This window comes from Pseudomyrmex gracilis, unplaced genomic scaffold (assembly GCF_002006095.1).
Source record: "Pseudomyrmex gracilis isolate BER0280 unplaced genomic scaffold, ASM200609v1 scaffold_30, whole genome shotgun sequence".
NCBI classification, from domain to species: domain Eukaryota; kingdom Metazoa; phylum Arthropoda; class Insecta; order Hymenoptera; family Formicidae; genus Pseudomyrmex; species Pseudomyrmex gracilis.
The window spans coordinates 1,058,300-1,070,187 of NW_018020614.1; the positions used below are offsets into that span (position 1 = coordinate 1,058,300).

At 42.3% G+C, this 11,888-nt stretch overlaps 1 protein-coding gene across 2 annotated transcripts; it reads left to right on the forward strand.

Moving 5' to 3' along the window:
* The first annotated feature begins 174 nt into the window (after positions 1-174).
* On the forward strand, positions 175-11,551 carry LOC109852525. Of its 2 annotated transcripts, none has more exons than XM_020423744.1 (4): positions 175-291; positions 2,830-3,300; positions 4,010-4,434; positions 7,795-11,551. In XM_020423744.1, the coding sequence occupies exons 2-4, from the start codon at positions 2,841-2,843 to the stop codon at positions 8,014-8,016; spliced, it is 1,107 nt and encodes a 368-aa protein (XP_020279333.1). In that variant the 5' UTR covers positions 175-291; positions 2,830-2,840; the 3' UTR covers positions 8,017-11,551. The 2 variants fall into 2 exon arrangements, with proteins under 2 accessions (XP_020279333.1, XP_020279332.1); XM_020423743.1 differs by having other exon boundaries at positions 175-287.
* The last annotated feature ends 337 nt before the right edge of the window (positions 11,552-11,888 follow it).

Here is an 11,888-nt window from a genome sequence, read left to right on the forward strand (position 1 = left end):
CCGTCGAACCCGCGCGCGGACGTCCCGTCACTCGGGGCGATATTCGAACCAACTTCCGGCAGTCCGGGAGAGGAGCGATGTACGCGCCGACGCGCGCACCTCGTCGCCGCCGCCGCTGCCGCCGTTCGTCGTCGTCGGGGTCGCATCTGCGCATTTTCCAACTGTGTGTGAGTTTCCCTCACAGGCGAGGTTCTCTGCCTGTCCCGGATCGCCGTGTACCGCGCCGTCACACACCGGGGAGACCGGCAGGGCTAGCCAAAGGGAGTATCGTCCGCCATTCACATATCGTGAGTACGTTTTTTCGATCGCGAACTCGCGCGATGCGATTCGCTCCCACCCGGTTTTTCCATTTCCTCGCTCGAAAGTCCGCGCAATTCCGTACGTGTAGAGAGACGCGACGAGAATAATTTATCTGTTTTTTCCTACGGGGGTTATTGACGTGTTCCACCGAATTGTTCGCGAGTAAATTTCGACGTGCATTGATTCCGCGATCGGTTGGTAACGCGAAAATGTCGAGCATCGACCGCGCGACGGTCTCTTTCGTTCGTCGAGCGGGGGCTCGATAACGTCCCGGATAATTTTTTTTTTTTTTTCTTTTTTTAAAGCAAGCCGTCGACACCGGTTCAAACGGGGTGTAATTGACCGTCTTGGCTCCAATTTCCGGCGTGTCCTGCTCGTCTGCCAGACGGTATATTTCATCGTAAAAGTCGATAGCGTCAATACCCCCGATAAGTACGTTTGTTTGCATCAGCGTGGTTTTAAAAAAAATAATTTTATATTCGTGTGTCTTAAGAGATGTTCAAATTACTGGCCTTATTTTTTTTTTTTTTTTTTTGTTCAAATATATTTCTTTTATTGGTTGATTTTAAATCGACTTAAACATTTACCAAGAAAACGGCAGAAAATTGATTTCGTTTTCAAATAAGTTCAATTGAAGATAAAGTCGTGTTCAAATTTAATTGCTAAAATTATATTCCCAAACACACACGCACACGTATGTGCAGCGATTGTTAGCTCTATCTCCGTTTATATTAATAATAGATATTTTAAGTTCGCGACCCACGTTCTACGAACTCGTTGACATGCTTTCAAACAATGTGCGGTTTTTAAATGTCAAGCGCTTTCTGCGCGAGCCGATTCAAACGCCTTTCTATTTCCGCCATGGTAGACGATTTAATTAAACATTATTTCACGATCGAAGTTCGAAAGAGGACTTGCCTCGAGTTTATTGCCTGAGTATCCCGCGAGCTTTCAATAACAAGCTTCTAATAACGAAACAAAAAAAAAAAACACAACACAAACTGTCCTCCTTTGCGATCGTTAAATTAATGCAAAATTAATTCCACGCGCGAGTGACGATTTTCACTTTGACATCGTGTGCAAATTTTCAATTTGGACCTTCGGTTTGTAATTTCGGCTGTGCGCATTATTATGTGATCTCGGAAGATATTTATAATAATTTCGACCAAAAAACTCCGCTACAAGTCTGTCCAGAGAAAAACATTGCGCCGGAACATTCTCTGCGAATGTCACGTTTAATGCGCGTTTCTGTAATTTTCTCTCTTCCTTCTGAAATGCATATTTAATATTCCTTTCCAAGCGGAAGCAATGTTTACGCGAAAAAAAAACTGTCGCCTACGATGTAATCTTAATTAAAGTTTTTAACATATTCATTAATTTTCTTTAAAGTTTTGCGAAACTTTTTCAGAAGATTTGATCTCTCGATGAAAGAGAGAGATTTTTCTCGCACATTTATCCTCTCAAAACAATTTCTTAAAACAAAAAAAAACAAAAAAAAAATAAAAAGATAAAAACAATTTGAGCAACGAATTTTTTCGGAGTGACTACTCACGCGAACCTGTCAAGCGCCGTCGTCGGCCTCGTCGTCTTTTCTTCGCTTCGATGCGACGACGGGATTCTTCACGTCAGTTTGAATAATTACGTACGAATGAAATGAAAACGCGAAACTGCATCGCGGCGCGATTTCACGTCAACCGGATCACCTTCGTGCCTCACGTACATGTATACATATATATATATATATATATTTCTGTATATATTTTCGTATCTTTCGAATATTTCATCCGCGGTCGCGAATCCCGGATATCTATCTCATGGTCGATTCTTTACGAGGTAATAAATGCCAGAAATATCGCTCTCCACGAAATACATTCTCGAGTCCGAATAAAAGTTCGAAGACGACCGGGATAATATTGTCACATAAAAGCGCGTGCCGTGTATAGATTTTTCATAGTGTTAAATGCCAATGAAAATAGATCTGGAAATAATAAATTCATAGAACGCGCTATTTATACATAAAAACTTAGTTATATACATATGTATGTATTATATATCGATATATATATATATATATATATATATACATATCGATGAATATTACATTAGGCGAAAACAACTCAATAAATCGTAAATTCATAAAGTGAAGCGAAAACGCCGCTTGTTATTTATCGAGTATAAACACGCAGCTGATACACAGCGTGTAATTTAATTTTCGAACCGAGTGTGTTAACCCCGCGAATTTAGAATTCACGCTTGATTTTAATTTCCCACTCGATGTGGGGACCGGACTACAAATTCAATTTAAACGCTATAAATCCGTCGACTTCTCGCTCTTTCGCTATTGTTCTTCATTTACGGTAAAATCGAAGCATTTAGATCGGCGTAAAGCCGCGATCGCAAAAATAAACACGCGAGAGATAAACGCACAATATCCGGAGCAGGATCATACATATTCCCGGCACGATTCCCGGGTAGGATCGCGGTATTCGTATTCTGTATTTCTAACGGAATGAATCCCCGTCCCGACAGGTTGAATAATTATGTACAAAACGGTGCGGAAAGGCGACACCAGTCTGCAGTATACGATACTGCCGCAGACGGATCAGCTCGCGTCCGGCGGATGTCCGCAGAATTCCGGCAAGACCCGGCCGAGGAATATCAAGTACACGATGGGCACGATCATGATACTGATCGTCGTGTCCATTCTGGGCGCGCCGGTGATGGTGAATCAGGTCAAGTACGATCACATGGTCCACAAGATGATGACGATGAGGCAGGTCGAGCTGATCGTCAACGACACGTACGCGAGGAGCCAGACGAAGGACGCCGCTGTAGGGAGCAAGAACAGAAGTAGAATCGCCACCACGACCACAATGTCGACGGCCGAGGTCACCAGAACGAAGGACCTCGAGGACGGCACCATCTCAACCCTCAGCGGTATCCTTCGGGAAGAGGAGGAGGAGGACGAGGCGGTGGTGGTTGACGACGCCACGTTAACAGGTATTTTATCCGATATTTGAAATATATTTGTTTCGCAATTATATTTTTCCTCAATTGTTTTTATCAACAGCTGTATCCGATATCTTAGTATGCACATTTTGTTTCATTCGCTTCTCGCAAAATAACATTCGTAAATATACTGCGGTACATATTGCGAAACGTTATTCCTCTCTTCTATTTTCGTCGCATATTTTTCTGCTTTTTGCTGACTAAATTAAGAAGCGTGTCGTGAAAATATCGAGGACGAGATGCAATGTTTTCTCGTTTACTTGCAGAATGTTACGGGAAAATAGCGTGTAAAAATGCAACGTAAATGTACGTAAGAACAGATTTTCCGCAAACATAAATTGACGTCGAAATGCGATTCCTCTTCGAGACGCGCGACGGTATCAATTTTCTAAACTAATGACAACGCGCGCAACTATGCCAATAACGGAAGTGTATAAGACATCGAATTACCGTCGACTTGCATTATTTGAGAAGAACGTTTAAAAATTCACCGGCGCGACATTTTCTTTTTGTAGCTTCAATTTTCTCTAACCGAGAAAATTCAAGTAAAATTTTCAAGACGACAAATGTCGATAGGGAACAACGTATTTAAGTTTTGCTACAGAAATTTATTGACATATGACCAAGTTTTTTCGGATTTAAATAATTTTACTGACATCTCTCGGATTTTTTTGTTTTTTTTTTTTTTGTTTTCTTACAGACACAACGGAAATTACTACGCCACAAACAACCGCGAACATGGAAACGTCGACGAGCGCGCGTCAAACATCAACTTCACCCTCCGCAATTCTACCGACCATCCTTACGGCGTCCTCGACCACGTCGAGGGTGTCGACGAGCGGCACGACGGAGGACACGTCCACGTTTTTGTCGAAGGTGACAAAAACACCGCGAAAGAAACCGAAAATGCCGAGGGTTACACTGAAATTGCGGGAGAACGAGACCATACCGCACATGTACATGAAGGCGGGCATCGCGTCCTACAAAAAGGGCAATATCACCACCAGCGTGCTCGCGTCAGATCTCAGCCTCGAGGGCCTGATATTCAAAACGCCCGAGGGCACGATAAGGCCCTGGTCTCAGAAGTGGTTCTTCACCGATCCCGCGGCCAACTTCCAGTGGAAGGTAAGTGCTTCCGCTATTTTTCGATCAAACCGCCCGCCTCCCGACGCACGACGTCCCCAGGCAAGATGCATTCCAAAGGGGATTTCGAGTGCTCTGCATTTTGATAAAGCGATCATCTATCACGCGAATCACTTCCACGTTAAAACTGCTGACTCGTATTTTATTCCCCGTGCCTTGATTTTTCTTCGAGAATTTTCCTCGGAAAACGCTTCCTCGAACAAGTTTCTCGCACCGATTCCGCTACTTTTCCGATGGTCTGTTGATTACTCTTCGTCTTGTTACTTTACGACGAGATCCCTTGAATAATGTCTCAATTCGAAGTGGGGAGAAAAAAAGAAGAATTACACGAGTAAAATCTCTTTTTTTTTTTCCGCGTACGCATCAATGTCCGCGGCAAGTGTTGGTGATTCATTTTTTAAAACCGGTCCTAGATTTATGTCGGTGCTCGAAGAACTCATTTCGTTGCCGTTGCCGTTATTACATTTTATAGAGCAATTTTATCTCCCCGGACGCGCGCGCGCGCGCACGCGATCTGCGTGATATATTGCGTCACTTCCGCGTGCATTCTTCTCATATCTTCGAGTCTGGCGATCGTCTGCCGACTCCCGAAGCGGCACGAAAATTTTGCATCCCGCATATAAATATTGATCGCGTTGCACCAAAGACACCTAAACTGGTGAAGCACACCGTGTCCGATCGATAGGCAGAACCATGTCCCGTGAATCTAAAAGCGGACGAAGGAATCGCCCGGAGCCTTTATTTTTCTCGCACGTTTCCCATCGGGACATATGTACACTTTTTATTTCCTTCCTTCGAGAAAAGGGGTAAGCAGCGCGCGCAGAACGTGAGATACCGTCCTCCTCTCCTTCCCCTCCCCCCCTCCCGTTACGTATCGCAATTTCCGCGAAAAATGTCTTGCGAGATATCGCGTCACATATTTTTTTAAATACTACGTATGTATAAAAAAGAAGATGTGTCGTATGTACATTACACTATACACGTGTGTACGTAATATGTACATTAAAATCACACACGTATCGTATATGTGGTGTGAAAAAAAGAAGATACATCTAAAAGATATATATTTTGCGCATCTTCTTCTCGGTTATATGTTTCTTCCTGTGATTTCACAAGAAAATTCTTACGCCCACGGTCAGATTTTTACGCCCGCGAGGAAGCGGCGTATTTGCAACCGGGGGAAAAGCTGCTTTCTTAAAACGTCGACCTCGCGTAGGCCAATCAATATAAAAGCCGCGTGTTCTCTCTTGAGCCGATAATGCTTACTCGTTGCCACGGAAATGCTTGCGCTGCATCTAAAGATCTTTAAGAACACTGCACGTACTTGCGCGCGAAACAGAAAAAAAAAAAAAAAAAAATACCTCTCCGTAAATCGCGCGAATTGCGTTTCAGAATATCCCGCGGGTGCACGCGCGCGAGAAAAGACAAATAAATAAATAAAAAAACGTGTTTTGTATCGCGGCATCGAAATTCGATCAAAAATTTAATCGGAACAACTTTCTCGTCGACGAAACACAAACTGCGAGTTTCAAATTTTAGCTAAAAAGCTGAAAGCGCGTGTATAATTAATAAAACTTATCGGGACGGAAAACAGCTGTCTCGCTGCGCACATCGTGCGCGCGCGTAACACGGTTCGCCGACATTTTAGCCGAAAAATATTTTTGCCAAACATTTCCACCGTCGCGTTGCGTTGCGTCGCGTCGCAGGAGCTTTTACCGCGCTCGGAAGCTTTTTAGCGGGCGCTGTGTGCTGTTCGAGCTGACTTATCGAGCTAACAGCTGCTCGCCCGAACAAATTTCGCTTTATCCAATTTTCATAAATTGCGCTTGACGCGGCAACGCGCGTTTTGTATTTTACACGCGCTCCCCGTCTTTTACGGGAACACGGGAGCTTAATTTAGCGTGGAATTAAAAATTGCTTAATTCACACACACACCGTAGAATGTAATACCGCAATACGCGCGCGGCGACGGTGGCGGTGGTCGGTGACGGCGGCGCCGGCAACGCGATGCACAGGGAATTAACAGGATCTTGAGTGCCTGCTAATTCATATATTTACCGGTATTATGACGCCGCGGTAGTTACATGTGAATACATCGGAGATACACCGTGTGGCGTCTGCCCGGCCTGTATTTTGCATATTAAGCGGTAACTGGGGTAACAGAGAGTAGCAACAACATTTTCCGATGAATATTCATATCTCGCAGGATAAGGAACAGTGGATTATATCACACGGGGGAGAGGATATGACACGGGGAGGAGGGTGATACGTTCGCGAATATCGCGGAGAGCGAATCTCTTTGATCAAGCTTGATATCGCGCGATATAATAAATATTTATAAAGTTATTATCTCTGCGAGATAAGAGTTTTTCTGAAGATAAACACAAATACATTTCTTTCTTCTCGCGCTCTCTCTCTTTCTCGAAAGGATTATTCACATTCGCGTAAATTTGTGATCAAGATAATAAAAAACAATTCATTATCTTTCTCTCAGTCGCAATAGCAAATTATTTGCTCGGTACTCAATTGCGAGAATTGTTCGTAATTTTGTGGAGCGATGCGGTTATAGATACGCAAATGTCGTCCAGTCACTCAAGACTCGGACAATAATAATAATAATGGATTCCGTCCACACGTCTCGTGCCGAGAGATCAAAATATATATTATGTCAAATTCCACACGGACGAGACGCGAATAGCTTTCGAGAGCGGAAGGTTCGGACGGTATTAAACGGGACACCATCGTGAATTCCGTGCATTGCAAGATGGACAAATCAGAATTTCAAGCAGGTTATTGCGCCGATGGCCAACGAGCGTCGCGACGCAACGGTATCATCTAGCACGCAAAGCTTGATGTATGTACAGAGAGACCGCGACCTAATGGCAAATTAAAGCAGTCGTCGCAATCGATCTCGAAAAGGTTGCTTATTTATTTAATATTTGCGAACTTTGTGGACCAAAGGAAAACTACGGTCTCTGAAATCATGAGAGAAAAATAAAAACTAATTTTCGCGAACGTGTCTTGAAATCGAACTGAAAAGAAAAAATTAATTTTTTGGTATGCAATCGACCGACAAATAAGAGAATAGTGAAAAAATTGTACCAACTGAGAAGATGATTCGAAATACAGTTGAGAAACGTATTGGAATCGTATCGAGTGTTCGGCGCATTGTTGCAGAAATTAGTTCGCGTTGTCTTTGAGTATCGAAAACAAATTGTTAGAAAAAAAAAGTATAGCCGTATTATATATAACCGTGTGTCACATTATTCAATAATTTCGTAACAGACACGCTTGTTGTACAATGATAATGTTAATTGCGTCATATTTATTGCATTTTGCCAGAATCAGACCCAGACTCCGCTCCTAATCCTCTACATCTTCGTCGCGGGGATGTCGGTGCTGCTGATCGTCAGCTTCCTCCTGACGTTCTACGTGCAGCGGAAACTGTCGAGACGTCAGAGGTCGAACATCGAGGAGCCGGAAGTTGAGGAGCACGAGGATGACAAATCCACCCTGTCGACCCTGCTGGGCTCGGAGAATCAAGAGACCGAGCTGAAGGAGTAATTACCTCTTCTCGCGCTCTCTCGCCGACGCACCCGTATTAACAATAGCGTAAGACTCGCCTATTTTTACAACACACACGTCAAGTTAGGTTTAGGGTCTTCCACGTCGAAAAGGAAAACACGAGGTGCGGAAAGAGGTTTATGTCTTTTTTTTTTTGGTTCGCGACGCGAAGAGGACAAAGGAGAGTTGCACGAGATTTATTTTCCTCGCGCAGTTGCAAGCCGTTTTGTCTTCGCGAGTTTCCGACGGGGCGGGGACTTTTTTTTTTCCCGCGCGAGAAACGAAGACGATCGTACAATCATTCCTATATTTAAACCGTTGCGTTTTCATTCACGGACACGTACACGTTTTTTACACGTTTGTTAACGAATTAGCGGACGGACCAGTTAAGTTCGCTGCAACTGCGATTGACATTTACATACACACGCAGAGCTCGATTACGAGACGATGATTATAAAGCGTCTCCGCGACGGTCGAGCCAACGACGGCAAGCGAAAGAAAGCGCAAAAAAGTTCTGTTGTTTATTGTATAAGTTTATATACGAAACCGAGACACGGCGGGAACAACCGCCACGACTAACTATAACGTATGTCCATCCAGTGGAAAAATACGTACCTCGGTGACAAGTTAAGGAGACCGGAACGAGATTTGTGGAAATTCTTACGGGATATAAACACGCGGGAAAACAACGGGAGAATAACAACATATATCTCGCGCCCTCCTCGGACGCGTTTCGCGACATTTCTTTTTTTTTTTTTCTTTTCGAACAGATTTCCGCGCGAAAGTCGATCCCGACCTAGAGAGAGAGAGAGAAGCGAGTCTCCTTAATTTGGTCATCTTTGTATTTACTAAACTTTCTATTAATAATAACGCGATATACGTACGTATATGATTGTAAGGTATTATGTATACGTGTGTTATCGATTTTTCTAGCAAATTTGTCGAACGAAAAAAAAACCAAAAAACGAGCGAAAAAACGTGCTTTCTGACTCTTTGAAAAAAAAAAAAAAAAAATCTATTTGCCGGTCCAAACTCTATCTGCGTACAAAAGTAGCCAAGCGTATCTGCGTACTGCCACGCTACAATGAGAGGGCCAGCTTTTTCAACCCTCCATCTCCTCCTGTTTAATTAAAAGTGATGTTTGACGAACGCGCCGCGCTATCAGATATCTAATTCAATCGATATTTCGCGCGCCATTCACTTCTCTCGGCGCGATATTTTATATTTCATATTCCGCGCGCGCGCGCGCGGAAAACGATGGCTCGGTGCCGTTTCATATTTCGCAAAATATATCTACCCTCAACAGATTGACGATATCGCATCAGAAAATGCGTGTATGACTCATATTCAATTAATCTCCAAACTCCATTCGCGCGCGAAGTTTAATTACATACGTAGCTTCCATTCGAGGGCGCGCGCTATTTCTCTGCAGGTGCGCGCATAACGCGCGATATTACACTACCTACTGTGAAATCGCATGCAGAATCACAACACTGGAATTGTTTTATTTAACCGACATCCGAGCGAGTCTGAGAGCTTCTAGTTTGCCAAAACTAGAATTGACTGTTGAAATTGTTGTTGCACGATGTATTTATTAACGTATTGTATTGCGGGGAAACCGTGCGTATCGACACAATCCTCGCGAAATAATCGGTTTGTTTTTTTTTTTTTTTGATTTATTTGCAAATTTATCGAGTTGCTGTGTCGAGCGATCTGTGTGCAAAAAGCAGATGCTCGATTATACGAGTTTTTTTTACAGGTCGGGGTTATGTTTACGTTGAAATAACGGGCGTTTTTAAAACAATTGTTTTTTAATTGCCACCAACGTGATGATAAAACGTTGCGATCGGTCGTATTTGCTTCGATATCTTGCAACAACAGATACGTAAAAAAAACGTCTGTTATTATTTTAACATGACTCCCCGGTCTTAATCGAGGAGACGCGAGATCGACTCCAAAGGTCGTAGGATCGCCCGCTTTCGTCTCACTCGAAGCGCGCACGAAATAAAGTTGCGACGATAAACAACATCATTCGCGTGTCGGAATTTAGTTTTATATGTATTTACATGTATATATATATATGTACACAATATTTGTTACGTAACGGCGATAACAAGTTGACCCAAGTTAGCGAGTTGTTTGTCGTTCGCAAGAAAATCCGTTTCATTTGGAAGATAAAGTTCCGTTTCTCGCGCAAAACGACGATTTTGCTCTTTTCCCCGTGACATTTCGCGCTGTTCTGCAATATAAATATTTTGCGATCCCATTGTTCCGAGCGACGAAGTCGCAACGTTCCGTGTAAATAACTCCGCTTGTTATAACGTGCTCGAGAAATTACGAATAATAAAAACGATAATAATAATAATAAATTACGCGAGGAAGAAAAAACACAACTGTCACTTCTCGATTAAAATAATAAAATCTACAACATCCTTCCCTCCTGCGACGAATTGTAAAAAAAAATTCAGTTCGACACAAATGCGAAAACTCCGCACGTATTCTATAATATTTATAACATTATTCCGCATATGTATAATGCACAGAACACGTGATCGCTTCAATTATGAAAAACACATTTCGCTTCGTTTTTGTCGTTTAAAATTACAAGAGCGCGAGCTCTGAACGATGAAAATTTATTATTAGCGAAAATTGGGGCACAGTCTCGAACACAATCGCAATTGATAAATGTTGTTACACTCCCTCCTCAACATCGCGACTAGATGATCTTATAGTTTAAGCGCCTCTCACCTCTCAAAGTCACTTGACACCGCGCGCGCAACACAGTTTTGCACGTCGTAAAATGTCTATCTAAATGTTGACGATTCGAATGCTGCTCATACCGCTCGCAAATCTATCGTGCGGACAACGCAAGTGCAATAAACGACATTTTATCACGATTGTCACGCTCGCTTACGTTGCATCCGTACGTTTTATACATTTAATCAATGTACGGTGTCTATACTGCGCGAACGCGCGGCCGTAAAAATTCATCACAACACTTCGGAAGAGGCTCGGTAGTAGTTAGTAGAAGCGGATATGAAGCGCCACTTCACACCGAGAACACACGAGAGAAAGAGAGAGAGAGAGGATCATCATCTCGCGAAAGAAAAACCAAACACTTTTTCCTTGTAATCATTTTTCACGTTGTATTTACTTGAATACGTGATAGGTCAGGTTTTTGGGAAGAAGTCTGTTTTGAGCGAATTTACGAGAAAAACACAAAAAGAGCTCAATCGCGATATATAATTTTTTCTCGCCGTTTCTCGCGAAAATCGCGCGAGACAACAACAAGCGAAAGTGTGATAAAAAAAATGAAAAGGTTCTCGAGATAGTCGCGTGTGCGTGTGCTGCGTTGCGTTTGACAAAATTGATCGCGCGATTTTCAAGAGACGGATAATAAATATTCCGCGCCGATAAAAACACAAGCACAGACAGTATAGGAGCGTATATACAAAAAAAAAAAAAAAAACAAAAAGATGTTCGATGTGTTTTCGAAAGAAATAAAGGAACTCACGTAAAAAAAAAAAAAAAAAAAAAAAAAGTGACACAATAGCGCTGTAGCTGAAGAGAAAGACGGTTATAGTTTCTATTTTGAAGATTATATTTTTTTAACTTTATTAATTTTTGACTTCCACGTATATATATATAATAAAAATAAAATTAAAATATATATATTATATATATATATATATACAAATTATAAATACAATGAAACACACTACTAATGGACTATACTGTATATATAAATATACATGTGTACACGTGTATTTTAATCCGAGACCGTGTAGCGCACGCGCAAATGCTTCTTAATATTAAAAAAAAAAAAACGTTGAAAAAACAAGAAAGAGAAAAAAATAATCTCCAAATTGTGT